This window comes from Oryza sativa, chromosome 5 (genome assembly GCF_034140825.1).
Source record: "Oryza sativa Japonica Group chromosome 5, ASM3414082v1".
Lineage (NCBI taxonomy): Eukaryota > Viridiplantae > Streptophyta > Magnoliopsida > Poales > Poaceae > Oryza > Oryza sativa.
The window spans coordinates 13,910,076-13,928,931 of record NC_089039.1 but is presented as its reverse complement, the minus strand read 5'-3'; the positions used below and the strand labels follow the sequence as shown (position 1 = coordinate 13,928,931).

At 38.9% G+C, this 18,856-nt stretch overlaps 2 protein-coding genes across 2 annotated transcripts; one reads left to right on the top strand and one right to left on the bottom strand.

Moving 5' to 3' along the window:
* The first annotated feature begins 710 nt into the window (after positions 1-710).
* Positions 711-9,016, top strand: LOC4338367 (uncharacterized). The gene is made up of 15 exons (XM_015784190.3): positions 711-1,014; positions 3,240-3,367; positions 3,448-3,580; positions 3,874-4,030; positions 4,107-4,185; positions 4,412-4,452; positions 4,589-4,705; positions 4,820-4,900; positions 5,436-5,495; positions 5,612-5,663; positions 5,840-5,920; positions 6,401-6,448; positions 7,880-7,915; positions 8,156-8,230; positions 8,692-9,016. Exons 1-15 carry the CDS (start codon positions 852-854, stop codon positions 8,758-8,760), a joined length of 1,320 nt encoding a protein of 439 aa, XP_015639676.1. The 5' UTR covers positions 711-851; the 3' UTR covers positions 8,761-9,016.
* Positions 9,017-9,636: 620 nt separating this feature from the next.
* On the bottom strand, positions 9,637-15,505 carry LOC4338366 (leucine-rich repeat receptor protein kinase HPCA1). The gene is made up of 19 exons (XM_015784189.3): positions 15,224-15,505; positions 14,438-14,564; positions 14,250-14,321; positions 14,013-14,087; positions 13,805-13,876; positions 13,528-13,689; positions 13,366-13,440; positions 13,215-13,286; positions 13,058-13,126; positions 12,902-12,970; positions 12,737-12,811; positions 12,573-12,644; positions 12,367-12,498; positions 11,805-12,223; positions 11,593-11,724; positions 11,363-11,502; positions 11,037-11,256; positions 10,630-10,865; positions 9,637-10,434 (listed from the first exon to the last, which is right to left on the bottom strand). The coding sequence occupies exons 1-19, from the start codon at positions 15,309-15,311 to the stop codon at positions 9,910-9,912; spliced, it is 2,832 nt and encodes a 943-aa protein (XP_015639675.1). The 5' UTR covers positions 15,312-15,505; the 3' UTR covers positions 9,637-9,909.
* Between the last annotated feature and the right edge of the window lie 3,351 nt (positions 15,506-18,856).

Sequence of the window (18,856 nt, the reverse complement as noted above, 5' to 3'; positions counted from 1 at the left end):
GGATTTGGGCTTAGCCCATATACAAATTCATTTTTTAATAAGACGGAGGGAGTAAAGAACTTGCTTGTAACTATAAAAACGTACTGTGCATATGTGTTAGGGGCGGCCGACATGTGAATGGAACATCGTGCACAAGATTTTCCTCTCCTAGCTCTTGCACGAATCTGAAAGCATATTCAACAGTCAAAAAATAGAAAGTCTTCTTGCTTGATCCCCAAAAGTTTCCACTATTTTTCTGTTGATATTAGGTCATCGAAACTGCTAATAAATAACAATTAGTAATGGTGTAGTACTAGTACTTAGTTTATTATTGAAACAATTTCACGATACAATACAGAAAAAAAGTTCAAGCAGAATTACGATAAAGAATTATTACGCACATGGCAAGCAGTTTTTCAACGTGTTTTTAATGAGATCAGAATTTGCGTCTCTTCGAGGGTGAGTTAGGGATCGTATTTGCGGATGTGTGAGTGTGACCAGTGATGTGTGCGGGAAAAAAAAAAGAATCCACTAACTATAATTTCGGTCTCACCGTGGAGCCCCGGTCCAACAAAAGGCAACGCAGCAAGAGCAAACCCAACCACCGGCTGTTGCATCCACGCCACCGTGTCGTGTGCCCACCAACCTCTCTTTCTCTTTTCTCTCTCGGTCTCGCCTCTCCTCCTCTCCTCTCCACTCTTAAACCCCACCTCCCGGTGACCGCACCCCCTCCTCTGCTCCCCTGCCTGCAAAGCTGCAACCGTCCAAAGCACGTGCCCCGCACCTGACTCCCCCCTCCCCCCACTTCCGTTTCCTCCGCCCCACGCCACCGCCGCCGACAAGCTCGACCCACCCGCGGGCGGCCGCCGGAGATGGCGACGGAGGGGCTGGTGCCCATCACGCGGGCATACCTCGCGCGCTACTACGACAAGTACCCGCTGCCCCCGCTCCCCGACGCCGCCACGGCCCTCGCCGACCGCCTCCGCGCCATCTCCGCGGCCCTCGCCCTCGCCGCCGCCGCCCCCATCACGCCAGGTGTTGATCTCCCCCTTCCCACCCCTGGATCTCGCCCGCAATACCGCTTGCTGGCTTCTCCGCTGCCGCCGCAGCCGCCGCCGCGCCGGCTCTCCACCCCCCCCTGATCTCGCGGGGGGTCCTGGGGGTTGGAATCTGTTGGCGTTTCGCGTGGGTTGTTTCGCTAGTGTCTTCCGTGTATTCGCTAACTAGCTGGTTGCTTGTGGTGTGCTTGGAATTCGATACTGCTTTTAGGGACGGCGCAGCTTAGCCTTGGTTAGTTATGTCGACGGTATTAGCGAGAGTTGCTTGCTGGGTTAGCAATGGAAATTCGCGTCTTAATGGAGCTAAACGGTGTTAGTACACACGCTGTTCATAGTTGTTCACTTGTTCGAAATTCTTAAATATTGGTTCGTACTCCTAGATATTAGCAAGAGTTGTTTTAAGTTGAATGGGTTGATTGCTTACTTCCAAAATTAATCTTCAAAGTTCTTAGGAAGCTGCCAATCGGTGTCCTGTCCAACGGCTCTCTGTACTGGTAGGCAGGCCCATACTTTAAATCACATTTGAGGTTCTTGTCTTGTCTTGTTTCATATATGATAAACCTGTCACCTGAAATTTGCCATCTGTCACAACTCTCAGTGCTCTTGATGCCGATGCCATGGCCACCTCACGCTGCATATATGTGGTTTTCTGATAAAACGCTATTTTTAGTATGACCATGCAAACTTTCTGTGTTTGTACAATCAACGTGATAGCAAATATTTCTAGTTGATTTGATCATGGGCACTTGTTTATCAGCTTACCTGGATCGAAAAGACCATGATTTCTTATCACATTGGTTGGTCTTCTTATAACAGAGGTTACATATTTACACAAATAGATGTACCCACACAAGAGGGCCTTGGTGTGCCTGTACCATCTCTTGCCAGTCCTGTGGATGTGATGAAGCCTGTCTGATTTTGAACTGTTGAACATTGGGACTATTATTTGCTGAAAGATCATCAAACATTGGTTAGGATCATGTAATTCTTCATTGCTAGTCAATATACATTGTCAATGGACTAGTTACTATCATGAAGGATTCTTGTGATTGGATACGAGTTTAGAATATATCAACTTAATGCACATAATCTTCTGAAATGTTTGAGAAAATATATTATTATTAAACCAAACATACAATGATGGGCTGGAGGCTCTAAGACACCGTAACATTGCACTTTGGTTTCATTTCATTTAAGAGACAACATAGAAAAACATTTGTCTTATCCAATTTTAAATCTATTTTGTTTGTTGTGCTACTTGTTTTTTGAGCAATTTGTTCTTGCTACTAATCTGGCATAACAATCTTTTCCATCTCCTGGACTAATAACGTACCATTCCAGTTGCAAAAACAAGGTGTGCACATTACTTCATGACAAAAATGAAACTGGCTTTTTAATAGGACAAAATACCCAGGATAGCATAATCTAGCAAGTGGCAATGCAGTGCAGATCTCATGTTTGAATGTCCTAACCAAATTTCAGCATTTATCTGTAATAAAATCCTCGTCCAAGAATCAGCCGAGGTATATACAATCAATATATAAACAGAGTAGAAGTCTTTAATGTGAATGAACGTGTGCAATTTATTACAGAGGTGGATAGGACCTCTCAGTAAAATATAAATGTTTTCTAGCAGTAGAAATAAATTAACTAGCATAGATGACTCCACTCCACAATATGCTTGGAGGACTAGACTGGATCCCGATCAAGATGCTTGTGGGGTGGAGTCATCTATGCTAGTTAATTTATTTTCCGCTGCTATAAAACATTTAGTTTTGATTGAGGGCTCCTATCCACCTATGTAATAAATTGCAGTCTTTTGTTCATATTAAAGACTTGTAGTCTGTTTATCAGTACTGTATATTCCCTCAACTGATTCATGTATGAGGATTTTATTACATCAGCGCTGGAGTTTGGTTAGGAAATTCCGGGCATCACAAGTTTCATGTTAATTCCTGTGTTCATTCACCTATGTAGGGATTGCTGGTTAAATATTTCTGAGTACGTAAGTGTTTAATGCTTCTAGGCTTGAAAATTACAATTTGATATTCATACATTTGTAAAGAAGTTCCTTTTCAGTTGACTCTAAAAGTCAGCCCCGATACTCTTTTGTCCCAAACTCTGAGGCTTACAATATTACATTATATTTATGAAGAGAACATTGTTTTGAAATGATGCTTTTATCATTTTTTCATGTGCAAGATGAGGAGCTCTTGGAAAAAGAAGCTAATGGGATACCTGCTCACAAAATTGATGAAAACTTGTGGAAAAATAGAGAACAAATGGAAGAAATTTTGCTCTTGCTTAACAAATCTCGTCGTCCTGTTGCAGTAAGATTAGCTTTTGATCACTTTGAATGAATGGATTGAAACTTTACTTTATTTAACATTTGGCATCTGCATGTAACCAGCTTCAACAGAGGTCCACGGCAGAGGACACTGAGACATTTATTATACTTGATGATGTTGAAACTAAATTGAAGGACATGCTGAAGAAGTTAGAACAGTTTCAAATAAAAAATGCTGATAATGTTTTCAATACAGGTTGATGTTCTTTCCATTGATTTCTATTTCATGCGATACATTGCATAAAATAATAACTAAATGCGAATACATATTGTTGAATCTTATCATGAAAATTCTGTCCTTGCCATGTGACTTTTCATAGTTTACTATAACATCAGATATATTAGCAATTAATTTTTCTAGAATATAACAATGTTACTTTTCTTCCTCTTGACTTGTTCATTCTTTAGTTCCACAATTTTTGGTGTATCAGTACTAATCAAGTGCATTTGTGTTTAATGACCTGCACTTATAAATTATAAATATTGCAGTTATGACCTACATGCCACAAGATTTCCGTGGTACACTAATCAGGCAACAGCGAGAACGCTCTGAGAGAAATAAGCAAGCTGAGGTAGATGCTTTAGTTAATGCTGGTGGAAGCATTCGTGATCGATATGCATTGCTGTGGAAACAGCAAATGGACAGGTTCTCATTTTAATTTACAGCCTATGCCTATTCAATTTCAGTAAATCTTTATATCATTTTTCATTTTGTGCTGTAGGCGAGTGCAATTGGCACAACTTGGTTCTGCAACAGGTGTATATAAGACGCTTGTTAGGTACTTGGTCGGTGTCCCTCAGGTTAGCCAATTTTTTGGGGTCATATTCACCATCTTGACAATGCTAGTATATTTTTTGATGAAGAATTTCAGTTGTCACATCTATCCAAGCTTCTTTGAAGGATCATGTGTTTACATTAATGACATGCTATTAACGAAATGTAGATTGCTACTTGAATTCTGATAAAACTTATAATGCAATGGTGACATCGTTTGACATCCTGATTCTTTTATTGACTATATTCCAGGTTCTGTTGGACTTCATTCGGCAAATTAACGATGATAATGGGTATATATGCCTGCGTATTTTCTTTTATCAAACATAATTTCGCAAATAGTACCATGTATACTAGATTTGTGGTTTACGGAGTAATCAGTAATGGCATGAATAGTTGATTTGTTTTTCAATTGAAATTTCTATTCAGACCTATGGAAGAGCAAAGAGAACGTTATGGGCCAGCACTTTACACTCTTACGAAACTGGTGCTTGCAATTCGATTGTATCTACACGTGTCATTAGCACGATATGGGCAGAGGAAAATGTGAGAACTTCTATTTGGTAGAATTCTCCTTGTCTTTTACTAACTATTATATCACATTCTTTTGAGACATCATGACCTTTTCCTAAAATTATTTATGAAAAAAAAAATGAACAGAGAAAAGGATGACATTGCTGTGTTGCAGCAGGCTGTGGCTATCTACACCGAGGAATTTGAGAAGTTCACTGAATTCATAGGGTAATGATAGTTTTTGTTATCAAACACCATTTATTGCGCTTAATTATGCATTTTCTGTTTAAATTATGGCAATCTTCTGTTTGTATTCTGTGGAAAGCGAATGTGCATTTTGCAAACTAGAAATAAACAAGACTACTATTTTCTCCTGTTATATTCAAGAACTATTTTGGGTTTCTTTTTTTTAAGGCTTTGATATAGATTTAATGCCGTAGTTGTTCTCTTTTTTGGTTGGCATGGCTGCGGTTTTATATGTTGTTTTACTTATTAACTGTATGGCATTTTGAGTCGTCAGTTCAGCTCTTCTTTAGCTATGTTTGCACCTCCTGCCAAGCCCCCACCCCCAACCCAAGCAAAATCACTTTCCGAAATCAGCTAATTGTAATTTCATTTGTGGGAATAACAAAACCTGCAAATAAGCATAAAAAGTTTAGTCAACTCTGCAGTTTTGATGCTTATCAAATGCAGGGTTGCCATGTAATACTACACCTTAATATATATCTAGAACTTGTTAACTAAAAGTGGCACTCAATTGCAGCGAAGTTTTTGTGAATGCCCCATTCTTCATATCTGCTGAGGATGCAGGTGCTGAATCAAGGTACTTTCTCCTTGCAGTAGAGTTATGGTGCATCATACCTTGGTAATTGAGCATTTTATCTCAGATAAGTTTGCAGAACAGGAAGATTACCTACTTTTCTTCTACTCCTTTTGTAGGAACAGCGACGACTACAAAGAAACCATTATTCCAGCAGGAAAGACACATGAGGTATCAGTTGAGTTGGGCACAATTGTTTTTCTGGATATTATAGAATAATATGTAAGGAAAATTTGGTCTGTAGAAATCGAAGTGCATTGAACTGTATTTTGTTGGAACATTTAGTACAGTGCATTGTCACTTGGAGTGTCCTGAAGTGCTTATGTTGTGTCATTCATATTCTTCAGGTTATTCTTAGTGTTGAGGCTGTCAACTCATACATTGCATGGGACTTCTCCTTGCAACAAGGGGCCCTCAACATGGTCTTGGTAAAATCTCTATCCTTATGAATAAACATCTTCCCATGCTATAATGAATAGCAGAGCTCCTGGTTTTTACTCTACAGAAGAAAAACAGTCCTTTCAGTTCAACCCCCTCACCCCCACGGCGAACACATTCTTTTTTGCAGCCTTTCCTTACCTGTTGTTTTCATAATCCTTAAATGCTAGTAGGAGGTGATTTAATTACTGTGTTCAGAACTGACATCTTCCTCGTTATACTTTTAATAGCTTAGTCCTTCATTATATTACCGTATCTTTGGTGTATAGTGGTCAATCTAACATGAATAAACGGTACAGCTCAAAGCCTAGAAGATTATATCTAAATTATGTAGCTGAACCAATGGTCATAATCTAATACGTTTTGAATTGACTAGTTTGAAGCTTGATGACAGTTAATTTCTCAGTTGAAATGCTTTGGTAGTGCATGAAATGTTCCTAAATTTTTAGTGATGGATTTGACATGGACAGGATATTGGTTTTCATGTGGAGTACATAAGCCCATCAGGCCAGAAAACTGTAAGTTTCTTTTATCTCTGGGAAAATATGACTTATCTTTCATGTTCATAAAATGAACTGAAATAACCTGAAGACATCTTGTTTGCTATGATATTTCATTCTTCTACATTGATCATGTCAATGCATTTAGCAGCATGAATTATAGCTGCTGTGCATACTATGGATTGATACCGGTATTCTAGATCTAGTTTATAATGGGCATATGGTGCAAATTGTTTGCGAGTTAACAATTGAATAGCAATAACAGTTTGCAACTGGTGAAACTGTGTACAAAATCAATAAAGCTACTGTTGGAATCTGGTTGTTATCTTGAATGCCATTTGTTCATGCTAAGATAATGTTTTATTTTGACCTGAGACGCCTGGAACATTCTGATCCAGCACAAGTTCTTGTCTTGTCATTCCAAGCATCTATTTAGAATCTAGACATCACATAAAAGCATATATGCCAAGTATATAACATCAAGCAGCTTGCATTTGTGTTCATCTCCCCTTCCAAGATGGCAGCCCAACCAGATAAAGCAGAAATCCAGTTTGTTAATAGGATTGTTTTCATGCACTCGACCTGCTTCAAACTGGTGAAAGCCAGTCTAACTGGGCTGGTTTTTCGCACCAACAAAAAGCAGGAGATAACCAGCAGCTAGAATTTAATTGTTTAAAGATTTCCTATAAAGATGGACTCACAGATTGTGACGGCAAAGCTGGACTCGAGCTATAAAGCCAGACCATTCCTTTGATGCTACCGTCATGTGTACCATGTGTACAACATTACACAGTTCACAATTCCAGCAAGAATAAGATTTTGAGCAAAGAGTATTTTTGGAGTCGGATAGCAATTTAATGGAGTATAGATGGTAACTTGATAAGGATTACCCAAGATTGAAGAAACACAATGCATACCATTTGAGGGGGAAAAAAGTAGACAACCATGTCAGCCAAAAATTGTCTGGAATTGGTTGGTTCACTGGGACAGGCTGTGGTGGTATTTTTCCTAACAGCAATAAATATCAATTTCTGACTTTCCCAAGAGGCCTTATCTTGTATCTGCTTTAGCCTTGTCCTTGTTTCTCTATTTGGTGTCAACTTTTTTTGACTAATAAAAAAAATAATGCATAGGGGGCTTAATTTGTAAGGTGTGCACGATATCAATATGTACACAATCTGGGAAACTTAGGGTTTCCCTTTATTATTCCACCCAAAATCACCTATAGATGAACATTCTTTTTTAAAAAAAAAACATTTTCTGTATACCTAGAAAGAAATATAGTTAGGGTTGCCTGTGGTTTTACGCGTTTGTCCTAATTAGGTACTTGTAGTTAATGGTATGACATTTCTCCACATTGTTTTGTTTAATAAAATATATTTATAACACTGGAGTATTGTTGTTTATTTTGTTTCTACTTTTTTGTAACAAGAACTGTATGTTTTGCAGTTAATACTTCCCTACCGACGATATGAAGCTGACCAAGTGAGTGCAGTTTCATGCTTATGCTCTCTTTAAATTAAAATACCATATTCTTGGATTCCATTTATAGCTCTGTTTGTCCAATCGATAGATCCAGGTTGTAGCGAGCGAGTTAGAAGAATGGGTTTGGAAATAATATAACAGTATTATCTCTGAATTAGGCTCAGTTTTAAGAGGCTATGATGTGAATGCATTTCATTTGTGTTAGTTTTGAATGCTTCAGCTTTGGTTTGTCCTACACAGGGTAACTTCTGCACTGTCTCTGCCGGATCATACAAGCTTGTTTGGGACAACTCATATTCGTCATTCTTCAAAAAGGTATGATGCACGCAAATTTTCAAGGATGGCTCCAAATGACTCAATGTCTTAAAAGCCATTTCCTATTTTCTTTAGGGGGTGTTTGGGAACTAGGGACTAAAATTTAGTCCCTGTCGCATCGGATGTTTGGACACTAATTTAGAGTATTAAACATAGATTAATTACAAAGCCCATTTCATAACCTTGGACTAATTCGCGTGACGAATCTATTGAGCCTAATTAATCCATGATTAGCCTATGTGATGCTACAGTAAATATTTGCTAATTATGGATTAATTAGGCTTAAAAAATTCGTCTCGCGGATTAGTTCTCATTTGTGAAATTAGTTTTTTAATTAGTCTATATTTAATACTCCAAATTAGTGTCTACACATCCGATGTGACATGGAATAGAAAGTTGTAGCCCCATCTCCGTTGTGGTTCAATCTACAAGACTACTAACGATGCTTTCCTCCACGACAGAGCCTCCGGTACAAGGTGGACGCCGTGCCGCCGGTTGTCGCGCCGGCAGAGCCCGCCGCGGAACCCTGATGGAGCCTGCTTCTCTACGAAGCGACGAGGGCCATTCCCTGCGACGGAATAGCCGCGCAGATATACCACAGGCCCTCTTCACACAGATGTTGTAACACAATTCTTTTTAGCAAGCCGCATGCGACAGCGGCGCTGTAATCCTCAGGGTTCAGACGATACAACACACACAACAGCTGCTCACTGGCGTCCATGTGAGCTGTAAGATATATATATATATATATATATATATATATGTACCTTTGTGTGCTCGTGTTTACGGAAACTCGCTAATGATATGAAACTGACTGCTTCCATTCAAATTGACAGTGATAGATTTGACAAAAAGAGCGGAGCCCAAACTGGAGTCTATGCGTGCTTTTGAACTATACTCGCTCGCCTGTGATTTTTCTTGTCCAGGGACTTCAGGGCTTGTTTGGAACTTTGGATTACATTGATTCCTAACCATACCCAAAAAAGGAAAAATGGCAAGCCAAAAAATTGATAGACAAAATTTTGGCAAAGTCGATTTTTCGGTTTGATGCCAAAATTTTGACAAAGTTAATTGAAAGCTTTTGAATAGCCTTGCCAACATACTGGCACTGCCAGTTTTTTCGGCAACAAACCAAACGAACCCATTAGGACTCAGTTTCGTCAGGTCTTCAGCACGGCTAGACTCCTTTTCTGATGAGTTTAAGCAAAAACCATGCTATCCGTTCCTCGTCTTTTCACCTAGTTTTTTTTTTGTCAAGTTAGAAATTGAGGGTATATAGTATTATGCAATAGTTAAACGTGCCTAATTAAGTTCCGAGTTTTGCAGCCATTTCCCCTGTTGCGCCCCCCTGCTCACATGAGTTTTGCAGGTATTTGTTGTGGGGTTCATGCTTCCAAATGTTAATATACAAACAACTCTGATGATTTTATCATTGAGCAAAGGTAAGTTACATAATTACATGGTTAACTTTTATACGCTATTTCGAAGAAAAAGAATTGCTCTTTCTTTTCTCACAAGACAAAAGAATTGTAAAGTTCATGACCTCTGTACAGTGTAGTTTGATCCTTAAATATCCTATAAATATGCAGCCCCATCCTCTTTTCACACTTCGTAAAATCTGCTATTCTGAACAGGCCTTTCATCCGCTGTACACCTCTGACCTGACTGACCATACCCTCCTACGTGCCCCTGTTCTTCAGGCTGCCTTCAGAAGGGAACTTCCCACTGTACTCAAAGGCCCTGCTATCCATATCAAACGCCGTCGACGATGTCGATGCGTTGGAGTATGGGTACTTTGGCGCGGCCATCATCGTTCTCGAGTCGATGCTGAACGAAGAGCTCGTCGATGACATGCCGGTTCTGATCCCGTTGTCCTGCATTATCACCTCGATCTCCCTCACTATGGTGTTCATCGATGGCCGGTCGGTTCCTAGATCTTCGACACACTGCAATGCCAGCTTCAGGAACCTTGCGAAACCACGGAGATCCCCTGTTTTCTGAAGAACCGGGTCCATCACATCCTTCAGGCCACAGTACGTTTGGTCTCCCATGTCCAGTGCCGTCTTCACCTCCCGGACGATGTACTTCTGCTTGTGTATGGGTGGCTGCGCCACTATGAGCTCTAGAAGAACCACCCCGAAGCTGTACACATCGCTCTTCGCTGTGAGCTGCTGTGTCATGTAGTACTCCGGGTCCAGGTATCCCTGCAACAATAGCAAGTGTGTAAAAAAAAGTGATAGGGTTGTAATCTTGTATTTTTTTTCCTACTATATCGATATGAACTTCGCACTATCTGGTGCGAGTCGTTAAAAAAACAAATTATCTAAATTGTTCTCAAGATTATATGAGTTGCAATGGTTGCTAAAGAAGCTTCTCTATGTCACAAAATGCAGCCTTACCAGTGTTCCCTTGACGTTGGTGCAGAACTGGCCTTCCTCACTGTCTGATACCAACAAGGAGAGACCGAAATCTGCGACCTTCGCGGTCATCCTCTCATCCAAGAGGATGTTGGTGGACTTCACATCTCTGTGAATGATTGGAGGATCGGCATGGTCATGGAGGTACGCTAGCCCTCTAGCTGAATCCAGAGCTATCTTAAGTCTCCTACTCCAGTCCAATTGTACTCCTTTTATACCTACAGTGACCAATTTTGTGATCAATTCATTTGATATAAGGGAGAAAATCTTATGTGATTAGTAGAAATTGTGGAAGAACAGTTATGGCAGCTGGCTTCAGCGGTGAGCGGTTAAGCAACAAGGCATGTATCTTGTACATTGACTTGATAAGATCATATGGGAAATCTTACCATACAAGGCCTCACTTAGCGTTCCATTCGGTATGAACTCGTAAACAAGCATCCTTTCTCCCTTCTCAAAGCAGAAACCAACAAGACCAACCAAGTTCTTGTGATGGACTCTAGAAAGGAGCTCGATTTCTGTCTTGAACTCAAGCCCACCCTGCATGGACCCTTGCTTAGACCTCTTGATGGCTATCAGTTGTCCATCAGGAAGCTTTCCTCGGTACACCTGTTTTATCAGATGCAAATACGATTATGGAGCTATTCTAAAGATGGGAAGCAAAAGAAAAAATGCTATACTTCCAGTTCATCAATTGATGGGCTTGCTTAATTACCGTTCCATATCCTCCTGCCCCAATTGCGTTAATCTCTCGGAAATCATTTGTGCTCAACTTGAGATCTTCCAGTGTGAAGCATCTAGCACTCTTGATTTTCGGTGCTTCACCAATATCTTGTCCCATTGATCCCCATGATGCTGAAAAAGTTCATAAAAAGATCAGAAAGGAGGTAAAGCAACATGAGATGATGACAATCAGTAATGAGACCATGAGGTGCAACAAATTACCAAAAGGATCATTGATAGAAACAAGTTTCTGAGCCCGCTTCTTTTGCCGCACAGCGTAAACTCCAACAAGTGTGAGCCCAATAACGAGGAGAAGGGATCCAGTCACAACACCAATCAACACAGCTCGAGAAGCTGCAACATCGACAGCCGCACATAAGAACCTATCTTCATTTGGTTGCACATAAAAGTCACTGAAGGGATGAACCACTCACTTTTATCATGGAATGGATAAGGGTGTGCCTTCACGTAGTAAGGTCCAAAGATCTCTGGTGGCTTGTAAGTCTGAAGGGTTAGATTGAAGCAGTTTAGCACCTGGGAGTAGTTAAATCTCTTCTGGTTTACTGGGCATGCTCTAATATCCACGTTCAGGTATGCATCATCATTCGAGTACACCAGGCCTAGGTTGTTCGGGGTGCAGCTGTTTAGTTTGCTTGAGAGGTTGGCTTGCAGCGAAGGAAGGAACTTAACAACATCTCCAAAAGAAGGAGCTCTAAAAACGATGGTTTCGACAAATGGATTTGCACACTGGACATCAATGGAAGGAGGCTTGTGTAGAGGTTCAGTTGTCAGGTCTGTGCATGGCTTCATGCTTGACAGAAGTGAATCACCACAGACTGGGTTTCCTGCAAGCCTGGCAACAGAGAAGTAGCAAATCTTCAGAACATGTTAGAATATTTAAATAATCAAAACAAAGTTCCTTGAATCCATTTCATAATTATTGGTCGAAGAAACATGTAGTTCTGTTTACTAAAAGGAAGGAAGCACGATACGCACTCAAGGGTTTCTCCTGTGAAGCTGTTGTACACTGCAAGTGAGATAATTTTGTTGTTCCGTACATCGACATGAAGTTCATCGCTGATATTGCCCATGTCAAGTACACCATTCAATTGATTGTCACTCAATACTCTGGAGTATGTTCAACAAGTCAGTATTTTAGATTTACTAATGGTATATGTGCTACAATTGTTATATTGTCTTACACATATTGCAGGTTGGGGTTGCTGAAAAGCTTCTGCGGCAGTTGCCCAGAAAGACCTACTGACTGCATTTTGCTGCAACAAGGAAAAGGAAAGAGTATTATTATGTACTGATCTAAAACTGCATAATTGGTGCATTCATTATTTCATATCACATTACAACTCACAGGGTCATTAATTTGATTAAACTTGTGAACCAACTTGGAACTTCAGAAGGTATAAAGCTGTTGTTGCTTAGATCCCTACAAATAAAGCCATATCACCTGTCAATCATAGTGACAGATAAAATTATCATTTGAAAATACGCTATTAAGTTTGCATTAAGTTCTTACACATTTTCGAGCATATCCATTCCAGTCAAGTTAGGCATCAGTCCACTTAACTTGTTGTTTGACAGCATTCTGGATATTTCCAAAGAAAAATGTTATAAATGACGCAACAGTGGCCAGCTCAATTTGATTTTCGCAATGGTTTGCATCACAACTTACAGAACATGGAGCTTCGTCAGGTTATTCATTGCAGGAACCGGACCCGTGAAAGCATTGTCATTTAAACGGCTGTTTCAGAGAGTGAGCGGAGAAAATCATACACAAACCCCCAAAATCTGAAAAGCAATTCTAAATAAAGTTCTGTTAATGCACTTACAGTACTTCAAGTTTTGGAAGTACCCCAATAGACGCTGGAATAGATCCATTAAAGTTGTTCCTGTCAAAAAGTCTGGACACGAAAATCTTTCACATATATTGCATTCCAAAGTATAGAGTTAATATGACAATACCTGGACTTTGGAACTTACATATGCTTGAGATCCATGCTGGAGTTGAACAAAAAATCCGGGACCGAACCTTGCAGCTTATTTTTGTTGAGATGGCTGCAAAAGGAAGGTGGAACAAGGGATGAATGATGATCAGATAACAAATATGCTCAATAATGTACTTGTGCTACTTATGACACTCACAAGTGTTGGGCCTTAAGTAGCTGATCAAACCCAGATCCATGGTCCCTGGAGTTTGGGATTGGTCCGGTCAACTGGTTATCAGCAAGGTCTAGCCAAGTAACCTTGGACAGCTTGCCCAATGATGGCGGAATCTTGCCCGTGAATTGGTTGGAGTTCAGGCCGCTATGGACAAGAAACAAATAAAAGAACTACGTTGAGATTGAATAACAGAAAACCTTTTCAGATGAACAAAAAAGCTTAACAGTCAAATATCAAATGATAGCCCAAATGATCTTACAGGAAATCGAGTTGTGACAGGTTCCCTAGTTCACTTGGAACATTACCACTGAAACTGCAACCTATCAATGCTCTGCACAATAGTTCAACTTACACATCAGATGGTAAGTAGTAATTATGGATTGTAGATGCAAACAGTCAAACAGAAGATTGTATATTTCATAGTAAGAGCGCCGCCTCGTCTGTTATGGAGAACTGTTGCAACTTACAAAATTCTAAGGTTAGCCAACTTCCCAATAGCCGGTGTGAGAGTACCACCAACACCTCTGTTTGAGGATAAATCCCTGCGATGGAGTTCATCATTTGGTGATTCAGTGTCGTCATGAAAAACCATAGGACGTAGGCATCTTATGACACTGAACCTAGTTTGGAATGTACATTCTTACAAAAGCTCTACTACAAGCTACAAAAGAAGGCTACGTAATCAAGGTAGCAGTAGAACTTACAAGACCGTCAGTTCAGTCAGGTTTCCGATATCATCACTTAGAGTCCCTTCCAAGTTCATACCGAATAAATTTCTGCGGCATTCAATAGAGTGAGAAAGAACAAATTCAGGATGTTGAACAGCTACTAACATCATGGGATCAGCTCCACTCATAGCGTTGTTCAGAAAAAAAAAAAAAACTCTACTCACAGTGATGTAACCCTTGAGTTCCTATCACATGTAATTCCATCCCATCTCGCACAAGGATCATTGGACTTCCTCCAGCTAGCAGGCACATTTTTTGTCCATTTCTTCATCAAAGATCTTAGCGCAGCCGCTGCGAGTGCGAAAGAGGGAGATAGCAACTTGTCAACCAACTTTTAGGCCAAGCCACGGATGCTAAAATTAGAACTAGATTAGAGTCATAGTGAAATGTGAGTTATTATTACTTGCTGAATTAAAGCTCCACAAAATCTATTTGGTAAAAGAAAATCAATCAGCATTGATTCTGGGGCTGCAAAAATTGGGATGCATCATGTCTATGCGTATATCCAACAATATCATATTGCAAGGGAGTCAATGGCCACTCCTTTATTTTTATTTTTGTTTTTGTAAAAATATGAAACTAAGAAACTTTGGAAAAAAGAAGAGGAAGGCAATTCTCCCCTCTACCATCTTTTCTTGGGGCCATCTCCACCAAACCCAATCCAAAGAATCCAGACAAATTGAACAGTAGATCACAACCCAAGATTTTTTTTTTCTTTTGAGGGAATACAACCCAAGATTTCTGAACACCAAAAGCTACTAAAACTGAATTCCCAATCCAAATATGCTTATAAGACGCTAAAAATTCCCCCTAAAAACAACTTGACCTCCGGAATTGAACCTTTATTTTTCACGGTGAATCGTCGGAATGGGACATCGAATACAAGCAAAAACCCTCATCAAACTAATCTGCATGCAAGAACTGCAAGAACCAGGAAAAACAAGCTTTACCATCTTGCGGATTGGTGTCAGCGGAAGCGATTCTTGACCCAGCCAACAAGCACAAGAACAGCAGCAAGAACAGCCGCCTCTTCACCATCCCCTTCCCTGCTTCTTCTGCCAGAACCGCAAAAGAAGCGCTTCTTTTTTCTCTTCCAATGTTTCTCTTGGGATCCTCTCCTGCAGCTCCTCCTCCTCCCTGGAAAAAGTACCAAGCTTTCTCGCGCAGGCGCAGGGACGAAATTTCCGAGATGGAAGAAGGCAAGAAGCAGTGGCTTGCCTATGCTGAAATACAGGAGCTTTCTTCCTGCACTTTTGGATGTATACCCAGTCCAAAACACTGAAATTTCATTTCTTTTTTCCCCTAAAGGCATTCACATTTGTTACGGCATGTTTAGCTGGTGAAATAAAAAATTTTGGACGTTTGACTGGATGTCGAAAAAGGTTTTCGAACACGAATAAAAAAAAATTCATAACTCGCATGGAAACCGCGAGACGAATCTTTTGAGCCTAATTAATCCGTCATTAGTATATATGAGTTACTGTAGCACTTATAGCTAATTATAGACTAATTAGGCTTAAAAGATTAGTCTCGCGATTTCCCCCCTAACTGTACAATTAGTTTTTCTTTTTATCTATATTTAATGCTCCATACATATATCTAAAGATTTAATGTGATATTTTTAGGAAAAAAATTTGAGAATTAAACAGGTTTGACACTCTCTCTGCATAAATAATCTACAAATTCTTCCGTACTAAAATCCATGTGGTTGGTAATGACTAATTAATCCTTGTAGATGAGTTCTTTGAAGTTTGCTGATGACAGAGCAAAGAAGAGAAGAATCTTCTTGCCACTAGCTGAAATGGATCTCTTTTCCCATGCATTTCAGGCAAATTTTGACAAATTTAAATCATTTAGAATTTACACTTTTGTTCATCTTTTCATAATTGATTTATGAAAATTATGTCAGGTTCTAGTATCAGTGTACTAACGTGCGATCTCTGTTTACCGTTTCCTAAACGCGTCTGCCTTTTTGGTGGCTAACCAGGTCAACAAACACGATGGCAACATATATACAGGCACCCGGTTGATGCATGATGGTCAAACAAGTCTCTATTAAATAAGTGAGTGGAGAATCTCTTCCAGAACCCATTCGTGTACTACTACTATAACTAATCTATTTATCCTTTTTAGCATTATTTGAACATTTTGACTTAGGAGAGAGGATTTGAAAACAAAAGGATGCTTAGGCACCTCATCTGGACTACTGATGTTCATATAGTTTGATGCATGCATACGCACCGGCAAATCTTGGTTAGAACAATATTAAAATGTTTGGCTGTTTTTTCTATGTTGTTTCCAGCAACAATGCATGCACCTTTGGTAATTGGTATTGATTATTGAACTATTTTGATCCAGAGGACAGGGAGCAACTTGATGATAGTTTGGCTGAAGGTCTTTTCAATGATCATGTGATCACAGTTCAACGCCAGGGCAGAAAAAATATTTAATAAAGTATAAGAACCTGTACTAATTTTTGTTGGCAAAAACTCTAATACATATGGCGATAAAAAAGTGTGGTTGGAAATTGCCGTTGAAACATTACTCGGGGAATTGGCAAGAGGATGTATTATTCCGAGCTTGTTACTATGCTACCTGAGAAAAATCTCATCAGAGCAATTAATGGTCATGCTATGCTGAGGCTGTAAACCTTAAAATTAAACTTTGGACAGAGTGTGAAAAAAAGTCATGGTTAACATTTTTTTTAGCATTTATACCATTTGGCCTCCAATTAAAATATAAAAATATAAATGTCCAAGTTTTTTTATACGGATTTCAATATTATACATTGATGATTAATTTATTTTATAATAAAATATCAGTAGTAAAACAAAACCCTAGTTGATCTTTATAAAAAAAATTAAATTGACATGGCCAATTTTCACTATTGTAAAAATTTGACAAGGTTAGAAATAGCAAATAATAACAGGTCCGAAAATGACTGCAAATTGGCAATACTGAAATGCAAAACAGCCAGACCAACTGCCAACAGTTTGTATGTGCGAAAAGTCTACTTTACATCCTGAATTTTCACGAACGTTTAAAAATCATCCGTATACTTTAAAACCGAACAGTATTCATCATGGACTTTCCATACCGTTTACTTTCTATCATCTGACCCAAAATGTGTTGTAATGCTAAAACACACACGCACACACATATATTCCTTTTGTTTTAAATTTTATGGCACTGATGACTTTTGGACATGACATTTGACCATTCATTATAATAAAAAAAATTAGTGCAAATATACAGAACTATAACTCAAAATGCCCTAACTGACAAAACAAGTTATAATACTGTACATAATACTTACATAGATTATTTTAATAAGAGGAACAATCAACAGTAAATTTCATAAAAACCTCACCTATTATGGTCCAAGTTACGTAAAATCGTAAGGATTTTATCACGTCACACATAACCACATGTATTATAGTAATAAATTTCACAAAACTACATCGTTAACCAATTTAACATACTCATGTGTCAAATTTTGAAAAAACTGTACTCATATGGATGTGATATATATTCACTTTATTTATATGATGGATAAAGAACCATAAATTTGAAATATGATTATAGAACTAGATGAAAGTCAAAAACATCAATAGTATGGTTTTGTAGAACTTTATGGCTATAATATATGTGGTTATGTGCCACGTACCAAACAAAACCCCTGTGGTTTTGTGCAATTTAGATATAATAGGTGGGGTTAGGTGCAATTTACTTTATGACATTTAGTTAGAAATTATTTAGAAATAGTAACATACATAAGAAGTATTATGAATAAGTCATACTCATTGATCAATAGTAAGTTATCTATATTAAGGAACACTTTATTATAAATACATAAATATAGTATTATAATTTCTATAATTGTCTTTGGGGCATATCACACTGCGGGAGAATACATCTACACTCCCGGTTAGCAACCCCTTTATTCCCGGGTATGCAACTAGGACCGTGAATCCGGGAGTTGAAATACCCGGACTAAATATGGTAGCGCCATGTGGGAGGCAATAGCCAATAGATTTTATGAGAATATATTTTGATCCGTACATAGTTATATGAGGACATAGCCAAATGGATACCTTCGAGTGAAGAAACATTTTTTTTTCAAAATATACATCTATTTGCTGTTTGGCACTTCCCATATATCCAGATTTAATAGGAAATGACCATATTTAGAGAGTGTATTCTTTAAAAAATTGAGTTTTTTCGCATCAAGGAGCTAGCAAGATTTATTATAAGTTATAATAGCACCAAGTTTAATTGAAATACTTGGAAACGTATGATAAAGTTCACCGTTTCCTTTTCTATTCCAATTTAGAGCACTTACCAATTTTAAACATTTGGATTGTGCTGGAGAACCACGTACGGTAGGCATTTTACCCACACTAAATAACACAAACAATTAGATATGCATCAAGTACGCTTCTTGCCTATACACCTTAATTATGCATCGTTTTTCGTTTTGCACCTCGTATACCTACATAGACACATGTCTCTACGATCACAACATATGTATATACATGCACACGCCATCCAATAATTAATAATATATACTATCTGGTCAAAAG

Coding starts and splice junctions, on each gene's coding strand:
- LOC4338366 (XM_015784189.3), bottom strand. CDS start 15,311: ATGGTGAAGAGGCGGCTGTTCTTGCTGCTGTTCTTGTGCTTGTTGGCT. Junction 13,690..13,804: donor CTGTCACAACTCGATTTCCT/GTAAGATCATTT, acceptor TCTTGTCCATAG/CGGCCTGAACTCCAACCAAT. Junction 12,812..12,901: donor ATGGATATGCTCGAAAATGT/GTAAGAACTTAA, acceptor CTTTATTTGTAG/GGATCTAAGCAACAACAGCT.
- LOC4338367 (XM_015784190.3), top strand. CDS start 852: ATGGCGACGGAGGGGCTGGTGCCCATCACGCGGGCATACCTCGCGCGC. Junction 4,901..5,435: donor AAGTTCACTGAATTCATAGG/GTAATGATAGTT, acceptor ACTCAATTGCAG/CGAAGTTTTTGTGAATGCCC. Junction 5,664..5,839: donor CAGCAGGAAAGACACATGAG/GTATCAGTTGAG, acceptor CATATTCTTCAG/GTTATTCTTAGTGTTGAGGC.